Below are 20,049 nucleotides of genomic sequence, written 5' to 3' on the forward strand. Positions count from 1 at the left end.
AAGTTGTCTTTGAAGTTTGCATCTTTGTTCCCTCTGGGCAAATGTTAAGTCAGGGCAAGTGCCCTTTAACTTGTTATTTATTGCTGTTATTAATTTGCATGCCCTTATGCATGGAAAGTTCGTTCCATCCTTTCTTTTTTTTTTATGGGTCCAAAATGATGGCATTTGATGATACTTGTGGAATCGAAGTTGCATTCTTCTGCTAATTTGCTGACATCTTCTTTTAATGATTTACCATTTTCCTTTAGAAAGTTCAGCATAATGGCTTTGAGTCTCTTGTTTTTGGCCTTGATTGACTCGTATACCATTGATGCAATTAGGTCATGGAGTTCGTTAGCAGGCAAGGGTGCACTTGCAATCGGGCAAAATCGTCGAGTATCTTGAGCTCAGTTTCCAGCATTCCGATTTTGGAAGAGAAAGTTTCGATCATAGTATTAAGGTGTTGTTCGAGAGTTTTGACTTGTTTACCTAAGTTGAGTAGGTGTTTTGTGGAAGGAAGGCACATCCTTCCATAAAGAACCTAAGAAAGGCTGGTTGAGATCAATAAAAAGCTTGTGCACTGATTCATCTATTTTTGCACAGGAAGCATGTAGCCAGTGGCAACATTGCATGATGCATAATGTACTTTTTTTTTTTTCTTGGTAACTTCGGTTTTACACTTCATATTGTCATTCAGTTTGTTGGCGATCGACAGCACTACACTGACGAGACTTGAGGTACTCTTTTGTCGTTGGCCTTTGTTTCCATCATCTTTACTTCATACTGCAGACATAGCAGGCACTTTCACATGGCTGGTTTTTAATTGTAAAGATAACTGATTTGATGGACTATGGGTACTCACCAGTTTTGCAGAAGTAATCAGCTCTTTAGTACCGTCTGTTAATTTTCCATTAACTGATTATTTTGCACAAAAACATTTGCAATAATGATAATGCAAGAGCACAAGTTTAACGTAGCTTATTCACAGACGTCACCTACTCTACAACTCTCTATCTCCACTACTCAATCCACCAACTACAATGAACTGCAGCTACCTAGTGGATAAGGGTGTGAAATTTAGGGGACACATTGTAACAATTGTGAGGACAACACAAAGAATTCTGGGAATGATATGGAGGATACTGACTTGTAGAAGTAAGGAGATTCTTGTTCCATTGTATGAGGTTTTGATTAGTCCACACATAGACTACTGTTCACAGATTTGGTCACCTGGTTTTCAAAAGGATGAAGAGATGTTGGAAAGGGTCCAGAGGTGACTTACTAAGGTAGTTTCTGATCTCTGGAATGTCGAATATAAGGAAAGGTTGAGAAGATGCAATTTACGGTCTAGTGGATAGGAGGAAGAGGGGAGATATAATAGAGACCTACAAGTTAGGAGTTGTTATAGGATCAATGTTGGAGAGGTTTTACAGAAAACAGGGGAGATCAGGAGAGAACCAGAGGTCATCTCTGGAAGCTGTATAAGAAGGGTGTGGGCATGGGAGTGAGATGCAGGTTTTTGCATGCAGAGTTGCAAATGATTGGAATGCCTTGCCTGAAAATGTGGTGTCTGCAGAGAATTTGAGTGTGTTTAAGGCACAGTATGATGAGCTGTGTATATGACAAAAGGACCCCCTAGATGAGATCTTTGCTCCATGGAGTCTTGGGATAATAATAATAATAAAGTAATTTTACACAAAACTATATTGTATTTTTTATTTTTGCAGTTAAGTTCATATTAATTATTATTTATTTATTTATTCTTATGGCAAAAGGAATACAGAACAGCTACAGGTCAATGTCCAGTCTGGAAAGCCAATCCAAGGCCTCATCCGTCACCTTGTGAATGTCCTGTAGGCCACCACCGTGAAATTGGCTCCTTGGGGAGTCGTTTACGATATGAGTAATCGTCTGAGCCATGGGAGAACAATCACAATAAGGGTGGTCTAACAGTCCCCATTTAAGTAGTAGGTAGCCACATCTGCCCTGGTTAGTTCTGATCCTGTTGATTGACAACCAAATCTTCTTAGGAAGAACAAAACCAAGCTGCAGAGCACAGGGATCTTCTACCAAGAAGCCGTTTGTTGAAAAATTGTTGAACCAGTATTCTCTTCACGTCAGGTGTTGATGGCAGGGCAGCTGAAGAGAGTTCGTCCATGGACCAGAAAGCCTTTCTAGATTTTAGGCAAAGACTAGATGGATTTGTGAGAGTCTGGTGCAGGAGTAGGTTGCTCATTGCTTTATTAAATTCTTTAATCGAGGCTTCTCTTCTCCATATGTTTGGTGGAGCAATGTTAGATAGGACAGGAGAGAGGAGTGTTTCTCACTGTCCCACTAGTTGCACATGGTAGAGAGTTTAGCTGGGTGTCTATAATGTTAGTGTGTGCACTTCTTTCCCAGACAGGGACACAATATTCTGCTGCAGAGAATGTGAGGGCTAGTGCAGACGACCTTAGGACTTCTGCACCACAACCCCAGGTTGTTCCAGCAAGCCTTGAATGATATTGTTTCTCATTTTAATTTTGTTGAACAGGTTGGTGATGTGCCTTTTATATGTTAGGCTTCTGTCCAGGCTCACTCCAAGGTATTTCGGGTGAGGCTCGTGTTCTGCCATTTTTCCACAGAAAGAAAGGTTGAGATGTCAGTTTGCCTCTGCATTGTTCAGGTGAAATACTGTGGACACAGTTTTTGTTGGATTTGACTTCAAGTACCACTGCTTGAAGTACTCTTCCAGGATGTTCAGGTCTGTGTTCAAGGTTGATTCCAGGTTGGCAAAGGAGGTAGTATAATGATACACTTATTACACTTTGTGCTTATTTTGTTTGCTGAAAAGAAAAAAAAGCATCTTGATATGTGATGAGATAATATAAGCATTTTTATAGTGGTATTATTTTTTGTAGGTGATTACTATGTTTTAAATGGAACAAAATTTTGGATTACTAATGCTTCTCTGGCTGACATCCTCTTTGTTTATGCAAAAACAGAACCAAATGTGGAAAAACCGCAGCACGGAATAAGTGCTTTCATTGTTGAAAAGGTAAGAAACATGCCTAATGAAATAAGAAAATATTTTGATTGTTAACTTAAGATTTTGTGAAGTTGATTAGGACTAGTAAGCACTTATAGATTGATCAAAAGTCTTGCTTATTTTGTGGGCTTGCTGTTACAAAATATGCTTATACTTACAGGATACTAATTTCTATTTTTTTTTTTAGTAGCATTTTTCTAAAAGGATATTTGAAGGTTTTCATTGCTTATTTTTCTGATAATGTCTGGTTGAATCAGAGGAGGATCCAAGAATGCTATACTTCAGTGATTTAAAAGAAACATTGGCATGCCATTTTCCAAAGAATTCATTGACCGTATTGAGTGATTTTATAAGTCAGTGAATTCATTAAATTTGAAAGACATAGTTTCTTCATTCCTGTTCTCTTTCTCCTATAATTCATCCACTGTAAACAAGTATTATATACAAAAACACAGTGAAGTATCATTATACTGCTGACCATTGAACAACATAGGTTTGAACTGTATGGATCCACTTATATGTGGATTTTTTTTCAATAAATATATTGTTAACATTTTTGGAGATTTGCGACAATTTGAAAAAATTTGTAGATGAACTGCATAACTTAGAAATATCCAAAAAATTAAGAACAAGTTAGGTATGTCATGAATGCATAAAATAGAAGATGGATAGCTTGCATTTGAATGGATTTGGTGTGCGAAGACTGGAAAAAGTGTTGCTGAATGAAGTGAAAGTGGATGTGCAAAATCAGGGAAACTAGAACTATTGAGGAGGGGGGGGGGTGGATATGCAGACATCAGTAAGGCAGTTGAGTGTAAGAACGTATATAATGTGCCCGAGCCAGTACGAAGAACAAGAAATCAGAATGGGATAGTTAGTATAATGCATCAAGATAGGGGTGGGACAAATGGACCTCTGCATTTCATGTATACTAATGCCAGGTGTATTAGGAACAAGAAGGAAGAATTTTTAGCCTTGGCTCTTCCTAGTCACAGGTTATTGGCATTAGTGAAACATGGCTGACAGAAGATGATAAAGTTAGTGGGATAGAATGTGTAGGGTATAGTGTGTTCAGGGGGGACAGAGAGAATAAAATTGGGGGAGGAGTGTTATTGATGATAGCTGATGAACTGCAGCCAAGGAGAATAGAAGTTGTATTGCAGGATAGTGAAAAGAGCTCATTCAAGGCTATTTGGTGTGAGATTGAGACTAGCAGAACAAAATATACAGTTGGGTGCTGCTATAGACCAGGTGACCGAATAGATGGTGGAGATAGTATGCATAAACAAATTGATGAAATGAGTGGATGGAGGGTAATTATTATGGGGGATTTCAACTATGGTAACATTGATTGGAAGGAGGAGAGGACACGTGAGGAAGGAACTGAATTTTATCCAATTACTGAGGGATAACTCTCTGAGAAAGCATGTAATGGAAAATACTAGGGGGTTCGAGAGTGCTTGACTTGGTAATAGCATCTGAGAATTTGACTGTAATGAATATGACCATGTTGCCACCTATTGGTGAGAGTGATCATAAGGTCTTGACCTGGGAGGTGGCTAAAGGTGTGGAATTTTCGATTAAGACGGTATATGTGGAATTACCGTGCTGGCAAGTATGACAAGCTTAGGAGATTGCTTGGATCAGTGCCATGGCATGTAAAACTGCAAGGGCTGGATGTCGATAGAGCTTGGGAAGTGGTCGAGGAGCATTTACAGGAAGTTATGCTGATTGTATACCTAGGGTCCGAATAGTAAAACAAGTAGGGGTTAAATGGGTGAATAACACCATTAAGCTTGAGCTGCAAGAAAAGAAACAACTGTGGAGGGAATTTAAAGAAAGGGGTGACTTGCAGGCACATGAACGGTATAAAGTGCAGGCCAGAAGGGTAACGAGTGTGGTAAAAAAAAGCAAAAGTGGATTACGAAAGGAAACTAGCTATGCAAGCAAAAGAGAATCCCAAACAGTTCTTTCAATATGCTGCAAGCAAGAAAAAACTGTACACGGCAAAATGATTTTAAGGAATGACGATGGTAAGGAGGTCACTGAATCAGTCCATATAGTGGAGTTACTGAGCACGCACTTTGCAAAAGTATATCATCCAGGTGGTGACATGGAAAAAATGAAAGAACCATTAGTTTATATGGGAATTGTGATGAATGAAGTGGAGGTGAATAGTCTATTACAGAACCTTAATGTGAATACATCTGTGGGATTGGATGGTATACCGGCACGGGTCTTGCGTGAAGTGGCTAAGGAATTATCAGTGCCCTTGATTATGTTGTTTAATCTGAGTCTCGGGTCTGGTTTAGTCCCGAAGGTGTGGAAAGAGGGGAAAATAGTTTCACTGCATAAAGGAGGATCCAAAACTATACTTGCAAATTATCGACCGATCAGCATATCAGGAGTCGTTGTCAAGGTCTTGGAGAAAGTAGTCAAGGGAAAAATACAGGAATGGATTGATGAAAATGAGATACTGTACAGGGGACAGCATGGCTTTGTGAAGGGTAGATCATGCCTCAGTAACTTGCTCAAGCTTTATAACACAGTGACGGCTGAACTGGATAAGGGTAATGGGTTTACAGTGATACTGCTGGACCTGGCAAACGCATTTGACAGGATACCACATGGAATTCTAATCCGTAAACTACAACATATGGGAATGGATATAGGGTTGGTGAGATGGATAGGTGGGCGGTTGATGGAGAGATATCAAAGAGTAGTTTATTCAGGAGTAGAGTCCAAAAGACAGCCTGTGACTAGTGGTGTGCTGCAGGGTTCTGTTCTTGGACCACTGCTGTTTAATCTGTTCATTAACGATATAGGGAAGGATCTAAGTGGAACAGTTCATTTGTTCGCTGATGATGCAAAGTTGGATGGGGCGATAGTGAATGCAGATGTCAAAATCTTGCAGGATGACTTGGATAGATTGGAGTTCTGGGCTAAGGAGAATGGATGTCAATTTAATGTGACAAAATGTAAGGTTATGCATTTTGGGGTGAAAAGATTAGCAGCAGTATATCACATTGGTGGAACTGTACTCCAGGAGATTGATGAGGCCAGGGACTTGGGAGTGTTGGTGGATAGGGAGATGAAGTTTAGGGGGCACATTGCAAAAGTAGCTAAATCAGCTCATCAACTCACTTGGTTGTTGAAAAATACCTTGACGAGCAGCACAAGCAAGTTATTGTACCTCTGTACCGAGCCTTGATAAGACCTCATCTCGACTACTGTGCCCAGATTTGGTCACCTCAGTTCCTTCTTGATGGGGAGGAGGTGGAGAGGATCCAGAGGCGAGTGACTAAGATGATAGCAGGTCTATGGAATGAACCATATAAGAACAGGTTGAAGATTTGTGGGTTGCAGAAACTAGTTTATAGACGGAAAAGGGGAGATATGATTAAGACATTCATATTGCTAAAGGGATTCTATAGGATTAATTCTGAGTATATTTTTGAGATCAGGACTGGTGGTGGAAGAACTAGGGGACACCTATGGAAGCTGGGAAAAAGTGTGGTTAGCAGGGGTGTTAGAGCTGGGTTCTTACTTTTAGAGTGGTAAATGAGTGGAATAAACACCCGGAGTCTGTTGTGGGTGCTATGACGGTGAGCGAGTTCAAGGCAAGGTGTGATAGATACTGTGAGAATGTCGTATAGTTGTGTGGACATGATGTTTAGGGCCTCCCTCGATGAGTCTAAGGACTCCCTGGAGTTGCTCGAAAATAATAATAATAATACTTATTCTTGAATTCATTCACACTGCTTGCACTCGCAACATCCAATGGCAATCCATTCCAATCACACACCATCCTATGAGAGAAAATCTATCTCTCAACCCCTTCTTACCAGCATTCATCCTTATTTTCCAAGGATGCCCTCTTGTCCTTTTCCCCACCCTCCATAAATTGAAAAATTTCATCAACTGAAATCCTGTATGACAGATATGTATAATATTTATACATATAATTATACAAAACTTGTCTAATCCTGTATGACAAACTTTCAGAAGTGTGTAAGTCTCAATCATATCACCCCTCTTTCTCCTGTTTACTAGTGTCTGCAGTCTACAAATTCTCAACCTGTCTTTATAATCAGTATTCCACAATCCTGATATCATATTTAACACACTTCTTTGCACTCTCTCCAATATATTAGAATCGCAACTTGAAACCAGGAGACCCCCACCTGCGCACAGTAGTTCAAGTGAGGTCTTATCAAGGCCTTATAAAGAGGCAAAGTGACATCCTTATCTTTACATGTGAATGTTCGTTTCAGCATTGCAATTATCTTTTGAGTTGTATTTGCAATCTTTGTCACATGGCTCCTGAACTAACTTCCTATCTACTAACACTCCAAGATCCAATCAGTTTCTTCTAGCATAATCCCACCAATATAATACGACATTGGATATCTAATCATGCCAAAGTGAATGACTTTACATTTACTGACATTGAATTGACATCCATTTTCCCATGCCCACAATTCCAGTCTCTTCAAATCATTCTGTAAGTACCGCATATCAGCAGCATTCCTGATTACCTTACCTATCCTTGCATCATCAGCGTATAGCTGTATGTCGCTTGTCAAATTCTTCTTAATATCGTTAATGTACAGATTGAATAACTGTAGACCAAGCACGGAGTTTTGTGGTACACCACTTGTTATTTATTTATTTATTTTTATATTTTATTTACTTACTTTTTTATTAATCTTTGTACTGGTTATGGGCAGTACTACCCTTACATCACGTCCAGACAACTCGTCCAGTAGGCCTAAGCCTTTACAAGTGTTTTACCCTATGCCTGTTCTAGTTATCATTGTAGTCATTCTCTGGTGGCAACGCCATGCCACCAGTCTGCCCTGTAGGGCCCTCAAGGAAAGAACTTTTATATCCTTCTGCATAAGCCCAAGCTGTTTTAAGTCCTTATAATTATCTGCATTCCATACGCTATGTAAAGAGATGGTGGTGCTGGTAAACCTCAGAGTTACCCTATGCTCCTCCCATATCTTACTAACTAGATCTTGGTTATTTTTATAGTAGTTCACTTTATTATTATGGCTGTAGGCTAGTGGGTGCCCTGTTCCCACCACTTGAGCATCAACTACCCAAACGTCACCATCTCTTTTAATCACTAAGTCTGGCTTACGCAAACCTGCGAAGCTCCTATAATGTGGTTCCACTGCGGTCACCCAACCGTTGTTCTTAAAGTGGTGGTTCAGAATGGAGACCATGACGTTGTGCCTCCACACGCAGACCCCATGGGTGCGGAAGCAACACTGGTCTATATGAGACAATGTCTCACTGTAGTGGCAGGCAGCCCTACAGTTTAAGTCGTCACTACCCCATCGAGCTGTGCGGGCTCGAGTAGGCAGGGCATTGATCCTCATCCTGATAAGGTCAATATACTCGAACCCAGGGAGGAGTCTGGTGCCATCTCTTACCCAATCATGCTGGGGAGGCACCAGATATGACTCTTTTAAAGGAGCACCATCTACAGAACAGTGCAACAGATACCCACCTCTTGTGTTCTGTGGGTGCTGACTCAATTAAGGTACCCTGATAATGGGACTAGCCTTTAGCCCGCCTAAAGTCTTCTTGTATTAATGGGCTATAGAAAGCCTCTCTGCAGATAGGGGAAGAAGATAGTGCTAACTTCGCAATTCTTGACAGCCGCAGGCATGGGATAAGCCATCTAAGTGATGGAACCCCAAGCCCACCATCCTTCATCCTTGCATGGAAATATGCAGTAGGGATGTCAGGTGGCAGTCGGAGCCATGATCTCACAGCTGAACGGATAGCCCTGTCCATTCAGGACAGTACCGAGATATATGTCCTACCAAGCACCAACTTGTGGTAAAAGCGAGGTAGGAGATAGTGGGAAAGGAGAAACAGTCTGCTGGGGCTTAAGAGGAGCCCTCCTCAAAGAAGCAATCCCAGCTTCTAGGATAGAAGGGACAGAAGACCCTCCCTTTGGGGTGAACATGACACCAAGGTATCTGCACTCTTCCAGGATGGTCAAAGCATGCAACAGTCTGCCGTGCAGGGAAACTCTATAGTCTTGACCTTAAGCTACTTCTCATGAGCAGAGGGAACAAGAGCTAAAGAGCAGAACTTCTACATTAATAGAAAGGCCTAGAATAGAGAAGAAGTCAACTGCCCGGTCAAGGAGTTCCTGCAAGCCTATCTTAGTAGAGGCTACGAGAATAAGATTGTCCGCTAAGGCCATAGCATTAAAGAAAGAAGCGCCTAGAGAGTAGCCTATATGGCTAGGAAGAGAGTGAAGAAACTCATCTATGACGCAGTTAAAGAAAAGGAGAGATAGTGGATCACCCTGGCAAACACCCCCGCACTGCAGGAATAGAAGTTGCATGGGACCCTGTAGTGATAGTGATGGAGCTAGCCAAGTATAGCTCCATAACATAGGAAAGAAAGGGTTCTGGACATCCAGCAATAGACAGTGCTCAAAGGAGAGCAGAAAGGGAGACTATCAAAGGCCTTTTGGAGGTCTAGCGATGCCATATATATAGAGGCTTAAGGTGGCGTCGGGAATCAGAGAGAAGAGAAGAAAGAAGATATATATTCTCGGCACAGTTGTCCGAAGGGACAAAAGCTCTCTGTCTATAATCATGCTGTATATGTTGCTGAAGTTGTTTAATTAAGATTTTATGATAGTCTAAGTATCACAGGGGAGATGATAATAGGTCTAAAGTCTGATGCACAGTTTGAAGTTTCTTCTTCGGAATGAAGATAGTTCTTGAAGCACGTAGGTATGGTGGTATTGCTTTACTGGAAAGGAGAATGTCCACTAAGTCTTAAATCTTGTAGACTCACATCCCTCGTATACCCCTTTTTGATATCTGTCACTCAGTCATCCTCTTATCCATGCTAATATTATTAACTCAAACCCATATTTTCCAATTTATGCAACAGTTTACCATGCTGTATTCTGTCAAAAGCCTTAGAAAATCTAAGTGTCATGGTGTATCCATTCCCTTTGTCTAGTTCAATCGTAACATTGTTATGGAATGTGAGCAAGTTGTTAAAACATGACCTTCCCTTAGTAAATCCATGTTGCTCACTGCAAATTAGAGATTTACTGTCAACCCATTTCTGAATGCAAGCCCTAACCAATTTTTCCAAAATCTTCACCACCACTCCTGAGATACTAATCGATAGTTGGATACATCGGTCTTTTCATCACCCTTGTGCAATGGAATTACCATACATTCTTTCCATTCCTGCAGAATCTTCCCTGTTCTGGGACTCATATTAACAGCCTGGTAAGGAATAGCCAGTTCAGCTGAACACTCTTTTAACACATATGCTGATATCCTATCAGTTCCTATTGCTGGATACTTATTCAGTTTGTGCAGCAGCTCTTAATACCTCATCTTCATGCACCTGAGCTTCTTCATCCAATGAAGAGGTAACAGTGAGCTCAATGTTGCATACACCAGGTTGGTAGCTTTTAATAACTCATTAGTTGAACAAACTCTTCTGCATCTGTAACTCTCATGCCAGCTGCATTTATAAGAGTTATTCTTTCATATTCATACTTTCTTTTACTTGCAGTATATGGATAGAATTCTTATGGGTTGTCTTTAGCACTCAGATCCGGTTTCTTTTCATACTCGGACTTTGTTTTCCGTACAACTGTTGTGACTATTCTATCCTGCCGCTTATAATGTTGATGATGGACATCATCCTTATGCACTCTGTATTTCTTCCACATCATCCTTTTCTTACAAATCTCTTGATTAATAAGATTACACATCCATTTGACTCCTACCCTATTTATTCTTAGAACTCTCGAGACACATTCTGATGGTTTCAAACTCACTGCCACATGAAAAATTGTTATTAATGTTTGAGTCATAGGTCTCAACTCTAACTGGATTCAAGACATTTGATATTAGCAGCACACTCCCTCCTCTCCTATTCTGTCTATCCTTCCTAAAAATACCGTACCCTTGACACTTAGTACCAGTTAGCATGTCTGATTCTGATAGCCAGGTCTCACTAATGCCTACAATCTGAGGTCCCAACATATTGACTAAGGCAACAAACTGTACTCCTTTGTTTCTGATACTCCTAGCATTCGTGTACATATAATAATTTACCTGCATGCACCTGTGCAAGGTGTGTCTGCATGCAATGCAGACACACCTTGGACAACTTGCATATCTTTATTCTTCTCTGGTGCCTTACGTATGTAGACATCTTTGCATACGTTTGATGGGTGCAAACTGGACGAAACACAAAGTGGAAATCGTTCTCTGCTCATCAACCTTTTCATGACAAAGCCCATTCATTAACACAGTTATGTAACATTGTTGCTCTTACACTCACATTCTCACCATTCCTCCCTTTATAATTTAGTTTCCCTGACTCTCTGTGTTAGGTCTCATACCAGTTCTTAGTTTTTCTAGACTCCTGATACGATTCAGGTGTAGGCCGTCCCTCTTATACAAATCCAATCTTCCCTCAGACTTACTCCACACATCCAAAACTCACATCCATTCCTTCTACACAGCCTATGCATTGAATTGTTTGCCTTCATAGCCCTTCTCAATTCATTTTTATCATATCGAGGTAAAATACTGAAGATTTTCACTTTCTCACTCTTCGCTCTTGCCTCTTTCAACTACTGTTTCATGTCCTCTCTCATGCTGAACTTATCGCCAGTTAATTCATTAGTACCTACTACAATTATGATTTTGTTTACTTTTCTTTTTTGTTTTTGGCTTTCTTTATATTCTTAATTTTCACTCCAGGAAAACTCAGTTATAACTCAACTCATCAATCACTTACCTGATTTCTGTTTCTTCCTGACTTACCTGTTTCAGTGCTTTGTTGTTTCTTATTTTCCTGCTTAATTTTCTTTTTCTCCCTCTGTTCATTTAAACACCTCTTGACTTTTTGCAATTCCCACATTGTCTCTCTGATGATCAGCTTCAATTTTGCTATTTTGGAGAATATATAAGAATATATTCATTTTTCTAAATTAACTGACTTAAAACCTGAGAATTATAACACAATGACATTTATTTGAAAAAACGCAACATGTTTCGTCAAGAATGACTTCATCAGGCGATAAGAACATAGAAAGATATTAAAAGACACTGAAATTAACATTGACACACTCTAAAGCTATACAATTATAAAGCCATAATATTCGACTGTAAATTACAGTTATTATGAGCTTGAACTACAGTCCAAGTTAAAGTTCTATTGTTGTACACCTGTGATGTGTGGAATCACACGATCTCCAGTATCTAATAGTAGAGTTGAAAGAGTCAGGCAAATTATAGCTAAGATTGTTATTCATGAAAAGGGTCCAAGGTGATTTCCTTTGACTAGACAATGCGGCGCTCTACCTCATCATGGCAGATGTGTAGGTTTGAAGTTGATGTGTAATTTATTTCATGTTGGTGGCTTTCGTTGTTCATGTTTATTGAAAGCAGGACATGGCTTAACAGAGCAGTTGCTCTGGTTCTTTTATAAGCAATGTCACGCTGGTGCTCTTCGAGACGTAGTAAGATAGATTTCTCTGTCTGCCCATAGTAAGGCTTTCCACATTCACAAGTGACCTTGTATACACCTGGGAATTGTAGAAGGTTGTGAGGTTGTTTATAGTTGTTGAAGCGCGATCTTATTTTTGGCATAGTCGAGAAGCACGTTTTTATGTTAAACTTCTTTAGAATTCTACTCAGCTTTTTGGATAGTGTGCTGATATATGGCAAGACGATATGACCTTTGTTTCTACGTTGCTACTTTGACGGTGGGATAATTGGTTGTTAATATTTTTTAGATAGCCATTGTTTTTAAAGGTCCATTTAAGATGTTGTAGTTCCTTTTTCAGTTCTTCTTCATCCGACAGTACAGATCTTGCACGATTCGCTAGAGTTGATATAATACCCAACTTTTGCGCTGGATGGTGATGGGATGACGCATGCAAATATCTGTCTGTATGAGTTGGCTTTCTAAATATAGAGACTTTAATTGATTCAGGCGTCTTGGTGAGTTTAACATCTAGGAAACTGATGGAACTATTTTCTTCAATCTCGATAGTCAATTTTATATCTTGATGGCGGTTGTTTAAGTGGTCGAGAAACTTGTGAAGATTCTCAGTACCATGCTCCCATATGAGGAATATATCATCCACATATCTAAGCCAAATTTTCGGTTTTAAAGTAAAAGAGGAGATTGCTTTTTGTTGAAAGTCCTCCAAAAAAATGTTGGCTAACACAGGAGAGAGGGGGGACTTCCCATAGCTAATCCTTTGACCTGTTTGTATAGTTTACCTTCGAATTCAAAATAGCCAGAGTTTACACAGTGAGATAACAGAGAGAACATTTTATTTGAAATCTTGTTTTTTAAAATATGGAGAACATCCTGTGTCGGAACGTTGGTAAAGAGGCATCAAGATATAAAATTGACTATGGAGATTGAAGAAAATAGTTCCATCTGTTTCCTAGATGTTAAACTCACCAAGACGCCTGAATCAGTTAAAGTCTCTATATTTAGAAAGCCAACTCATACAGACAGATATTTGCATGCGTCATCCCATCACCATCCAGCGCAAAAGTTGGGTATTATATCAACTCTAGCGAATCGTGCAAGATCTGTACTGTCGGATGAAGAAGAACTGAAAAAGGAACTACAACATCTTAAATGGACCTTTAAAAACAATGGCTACTCTCTAAAAAATATTAACAACCAATTATCCCACCGTCAACGTAGAGACACAAGACGACTCCAAAGGTCATATCATCTTGCCATATATCAGCACACTATCCAAAAAGCTGAGTAGAATTCTAAAGAAATTTAACATAAAAACGTGCTTCTCGACTATGCCAAAAATAAGATCACGCTTCAACAACTATAAACAACCTCACAACCTTCTACAATTCCCAGGTGTATACAAGGTCACTTGTGAATGCGGAAAGCTTTACTATGGGCAGACAGAGAAATCTATCTTACTACGTCTCGAAGAGCACCAGCGCGACATTGCTTATAAAAGGACCAGAACAACTGCTCTGTCAAGCCATGTCCTGCTTTCAATAAACATGAACAACGAAAGCCACCAACATGAAATAAATTGGACATCAACTTCAAACCTACACATCTGCCATGATGAGGTAGAGCGCCGCATTGTCGAGTCAAAGGAAATCACCTTGGACCCTTTTCACATGAATAACAATCTTAGCTATAATTTGCCTGACTCTTTCAACTCTACTATTAGATACTGGAGATCGCGTGATTCCACACACGCACAGATGTACAACAATAGAACTTTAACTCGGACTGTAGTTCAAGCTCATAATAACTGTAATTTACAGTTGAATATTATGGCTTTATAATTGTATAGCTTTAGAGTGTGTCAATGTTAATTTCAGTGTCTTTTAATATCTTTCTATGTTCTTATTGCCTGATGAAGTCATTCTTGACGAAACATGTTGCGTTTTTTCAAATGTCATTGTGTTATAATTCTCGGGTTTTAAGTCAATTAATTTAGAAAAATGAACATATCCCAACCCCGAGTTAATAGTACTAATCATATATATATATTTATATATATATATAAAAGACAATATTGATGTAGGTACTGACAGACATGATTCATCTTGTATACAGACAAAGTAAACTTACAGTATTGATAAATGCAGTACAGGTACTGTAAATGTATTTTCTCTTCCTTATGATTTTCTTAATAACATTTTCTTTTCTCTAGCTTACTTTATTGTAAGAATACATATAACATAAAAAATATGTGTTAATCAACTGCTTGTTATCAGTAAGACTTCCAGTCAACAGTAGGCTATTAGTAGTTAAGCTTTGGGGCAGTCAAAAGTTATACATCAATTTTTGACTGCCTAGGGAGTCGGTGCTCCTTATACCTGCATTGTTCAAGGATCAACTGGACTTCATATTACTCTGATTGATGATTATGAAATTTTTAGGACTGGTACATGTATATGTTCATCAGGTTAGTTAATTACCAGCTTAATTATGAATAGTCTCTAAACCTAAATGAGAGATAATATTCATCCTTCTAAATAATATATATATTAATGGAATGCTGATTTACTCGGTTTGTTATCATATTGTTAAATATTTAATGAATGCTGAGGGTTTTAAAATCAAAACTTTAATAGATCATACGACTAGTTTCGTCGGATGTAACAGCATAAAAATATATAAAACACAAAGCCCATAAAAGCATTGCATTTCTAATATAACAGAACATGACAATTAATTGTAATTAAAGTTTAAATGGGAGACCGAGTTCTAGTTGAAGCATCACACACATGCGTGCATGTGAAATCACGTGTGTGCCAATATTGAATGGCAGAACTGTGAGAGTCTGGAAAACTGTAACTTAGGTTGTTATTTATGTAGGAGGCGTCAAGAACTATTACTTTCCATTCCAGAATTCGTCTCTCTAGTTCATCATAACATCTGTGGATGTTGGTTATTAAATTCCAGTGTATTTGATGCTGGAGACCTTCATCATTGGTGTTTGCAGAAAACAAATGGCTAGACAGGGCACTGGCCCGAATTCTGCTGTAAGATATGTCTCTCCTGTGTTCTTCTAAGTGGAGAAGGATTAATTTTTCCGTCTGTTCATAATACAGTTTACTGCAATCACAAACAATTCTGTAGACAGGAAACTGAAGATTGTGATGTTTCTCTTTCAGATAGCTTAAAATTGACCAGAGTTTGGGTAAGGTTGTTAAAGTTGTATTTCTTTAAAAATTTTTACCAGTTTTGGGGAGAAAGAACTAATTATTATTATTATTATTACATGACACCTCCAGGATCCAAAGACTCATCAAGGGATCACTTTAGATCCTACCTGATCTAAAGCTCTCCATTTCCACCACTCAATCCACCAAGTACAATGAACCGCAACTACACCAATGCCATCTACCACCCACCACCACTAGTATTTTCACAGACATCCATGCCAACTGCAGGATTCGAACCCACAACCTTTTGGCTGGAGAGTGGATACGCTAACCATTCGGCCAACCAGACTGGCAGACGGCAAAAAAGAAGTCTGTTTATATTTTTTTCAGAGTATCCATTTTGTTTGAAGGTACTTTGGAGGTATTTTATTTCATTTTTAAGCTTTCGTTTGTCTAATAACAAGGATCTGGCCCAATGAGAGAGTAGAGATGATGCCAAATTTCTGTGGGGGATAGTGGTGAGAGTCCGCATGTTGGTATGTGTAGGTTTTCTTAATCACCTAAATGCCATACATCCTAATATCAGAATTACCTCAGAGTTAGAAGTGGACAGTTCCCTTTCTTTTTTAGATATTAAATTAACCAGGACAACTGAAAACATTGAATTCACCATCTTTAGAAAACCTATGCATACCAACAGGTGCCTACATGCAGACTCTCACCACTATCCCCCACAGAAATTTGTCATCATCTCTACTCTTGCTCATCTGGCCAGATCCTTGTATTAAAGGAACAAAAGCTTAAAAATGAACTGAAATACCTCTAAAGTACCTTCAAACAAAATGGACACTCTGAGAAAAGTATAAACAGACTTCTTTTTCACCATCAACCAACAAATGAGGATACAACTAATTTCAAAGCCTGCATCTCCTTACCCTATATTAGTTCTCTCTTCCCAAAACTGGCAAAAATCATTTGGATGGTTTAAAATTAACCAGAGTTTGATCAATTTTAAACCATCCAAAAGAGAAACATCATAATCTTCAGTTTCTTGCTGTCTACAGAATTGTTTGTGATTGTGGTAAACCATATTATTGCCAGACTGAAATATTAATCCTTTTCTGCTTAGAAGAACACAAGAGAGAGATGTATCTTACAGCAGAATTCAGGCCAGTGCCCTGTCTGGCCATTTGTTTTCTGCAAACATCAGTGATGAAGGTCTCCAGCATCAAATGCACTGGGATTTAACAACCAACATTCACAGATGTTATGATGAACTAGAGAGACGAATTCTGGAATCGAAAGTAATAGTTCTTGATGCCTCCCACATGAATAACAACCTAAGTTACAGTTTTCCAGAATCTCACAGTTCTGCCATTCAATATTAGCACACACGCGATTTCACACGCACACATGTGTGTGATGTTTCAACTAGAACTCTGTCTCCCATTTAAACTTTAATTACAGTTAATTGTTATGTTCTGTTATATTAGAAATGCAATACTTTTATGGGCATTCTCTTTTATATATTTTTATGCTGTTACACCTGATGAAGTTAACAGCACGCCAAGGTTAAAACCCTCAGCGTTCAGTCATTAAATATTTAACTATATATATATATATATATATATATATATATTTGTATTTAAAAGAAAACTTTCAACTAATGAAGTACAATACTGAACTTTTTTTGTTGTTTAATAGTACAATAGATAAATTAACCAACTAGTTTCAACACTAAAAATATGTGACTTTGTCAGGGTAAACACAAAATATAAATGTAAATATCCCCAGAATCTTTGCAATGTTTTTGGCTGGTATTTGTCTATCATCAAGGATCATGGCATGTACTGCATCAATGTTTTCAGATGTGATCGCTGTGGGAGGTCTTCTCGACTTGGGGACATCTGTTGTCTCGGGATGCCCAGTTTTAAACTTGGCCACGCATCTGACAACTGTTGGATATTCTGGGGCACAGTCCCCTAAAGTCTCGCACAAAGTTTGGCGAATCTCAGTTGCAGACTCTTCTTGCATCATGAAAAACTTGATAATGACCTACATCTCTGTGTCTTCAAATTTCTTCGAAGCCTCTGACATGTCTTCTTATATATCCTAAAAGAAAAAGAAAAAATTATTAAAATTTGATGGAACATGGAGGTTAAAGGTTTTAAGATATGTTTTTTTCTTGTGGTTATATCAGTTGCTTTAATATCATTTTTGTTCTAGGTGTTTATCATAACTTTTCAGCTCCCCTTTAAGAGCTTACAGAAAACTAAGCAGAGACATTTCATTTGGAATATGTCCATCTCTGAACTGCGATGCAGCTCTCATGTCATACCATGCTTTGCACCAAGTGATTCAAGAGTTCTTGAGGCAAACTGGCCCACTTCTCCTCCTTCAGAACAATGATAAGGACTTGTTTGTTTTCTGAAGGGGAATTTTGAGCAGCAATGTGTCTCCCAATTGCATCCCAAATGTGTTTTATGGGGTTGAGATCTGGGGAACATGCTCTCCACTCAATTCAATTGATATCCTCAGTCTCCAGAAGTATCTCCACTGCTCATGTACAATGTGGTGTGGCACTGTCATCCATAAAATTGAATTCTTTGACTACAGCACTACGGAGTAATCAAATGTGATGTTGAACTTCATTACAATATCGTTTACTAGTCATTCCCTTTTTCCAGCACTTGTATCTCGTTGCATCTATTAAGCATAATGAATCCCCACAGACCACGATTCCAGCACTGCTATATATCTATCCCTTTCGAGAACATTCTCGCAATGGTAAGCAGTACCATTTTTCACACCAGATCAAGTGTCATCTAAAAGCATAAAAAAGACTAAAACAACCATCTTCTGGAAAGAGTACATTAGCCACTTGGTGTCTTGTCCAATATTTATGGATATAACATCGTTGAAAATGTGCTGTACAATAAGCTTTGGATAAAGGGATTAAGACTATAGACCTGGTGTATAGACCCACTTATCACAGACATCTTGCCACAGTTTATCAAGATATCTGTGTACCTATGCTTGAATGGAGCCGACTTGCAAGCTGACCTGCTGTGGTAGGTCGATTATGTTTTGCAGCTATAACCAAAAATCTGTGTTCATGCACAGTAGTAGAGCAAGGATGACCTCTTAGCAAATGTCTGGAACACATTCCATTGGTTTAAAATGCTGGCCAGAACCTGGATATATCACATAGTGCTATATCCAGGTTCTGTCCAGCATTTTAGAGTATTCCATACTCTCTGGCAATATCAGTAATTCTGCAACCTTCTTCCAGCTTTCCAAGAATTCTTCTCCACTTGAAATCCATTAAATGATGTCTCTGAGACACTACAAGATATCCAAGTTTGCAACTTCCTCCCTTCATGAACAGAATTTCCTCCAAACACAATTCGCTTAGCACAGCCTTTTGCATTTTATGCTGTTGAGTGCTACCACATAATCCCTTTGTATGCAATTCAAAAATTTTAATGTTTACCCACTTTCTACTCAAAATCGGCAGTTATACAAATTGCCACAAGATAATTCATCTGAATTTGTGGTTTTAATATTCAGAATATTGTTCATCCTTAGGTTTTGGATAGTAGTGTATATATTTAAAATAAAGTATGCTGATGAAATTATCAGTATTTTACAAATTTAACAAATTGTTTTACCACAATAAGTTTTCTAATTACAGTATTTTGTGTATCTTAGTTAAAAACAACTGTCATTATCATCAAATTTCTGATGTGTACCCTTTGGGGTGGGGGGAATATACAGGATATTATGATGGTATTAAATGAAAAGTTCACGTCATAAAAAAATTAATGGACTATTTTATGAAATAAAAGTTTAAAAATCCTTTTAACTAAACAGAAAACTGCTGAAAACAAACCCTGTGCCAGCTCACTAAAGTCTTAATTAAATTTAATGCAGTATTTAAATGAAACACATAAAAAAAGTAAATGTTATTAGGCGAATGCATATCCTCCTATTAGTAAAATTAGGCTAAAATTTGAAGAGCTTGGTGAATAAAAAAAATTGTTCATCTCTTGCATTCCCCCATCCCTTTCAGTATCTGATTCATAGATATTCTCTCTCTCTCTCTCCCCCCCCTCCCCCCCTCCTGGTGATTGCTACTGCTATCTTGCCTTGATGGAGAGAAAGAAAGAGAATTTGCATGTCTATGAGTCTGAGAGTAATGCAATTAGATTACCCTAGTAAAGAGGTTTCTGACTTGAATGCAACTGAGGAAGACCTCAGTAGCTAACAGAGCAGAATGGGAATTTCCAGTCATTGGTCTCCATTCCATTAGAAGTAGAACTTTAAACTGCTTATCATTTGAAAGGATTA

The 20,049-nt window shown here is 38.6% G+C and overlaps 1 protein-coding gene across 1 annotated transcript in view; it reads left to right on the forward strand.

The window, feature by feature from the left end:
• LOC150095889 (isovaleryl-CoA dehydrogenase, mitochondrial) overlaps positions 1-20,049 on the forward strand; it is a 170,879-nt gene that overhangs the window by 61,746 nt on the left and 89,084 nt on the right. Inside the window, exon 6 of the mRNA XM_090409202.1 lies at positions 2,880-3,016. Within this exon, the coding sequence (XP_090265328.1) occupies positions 2,880-3,016 (137 nt within the window). The remainder of the gene's footprint in view (positions 1-2,879; positions 3,017-20,049) is intronic.

Source organism: Typopeltis vanoorti, chromosome 19 (assembly GCF_054136105.1).
Source record: "Typopeltis vanoorti isolate ZY-2024b chromosome 19, IOZ_Tvanoo_1.0, whole genome shotgun sequence".
NCBI lineage: Eukaryota > Metazoa > Arthropoda > Arachnida > Uropygi > Thelyphonidae > Typopeltis > Typopeltis vanoorti.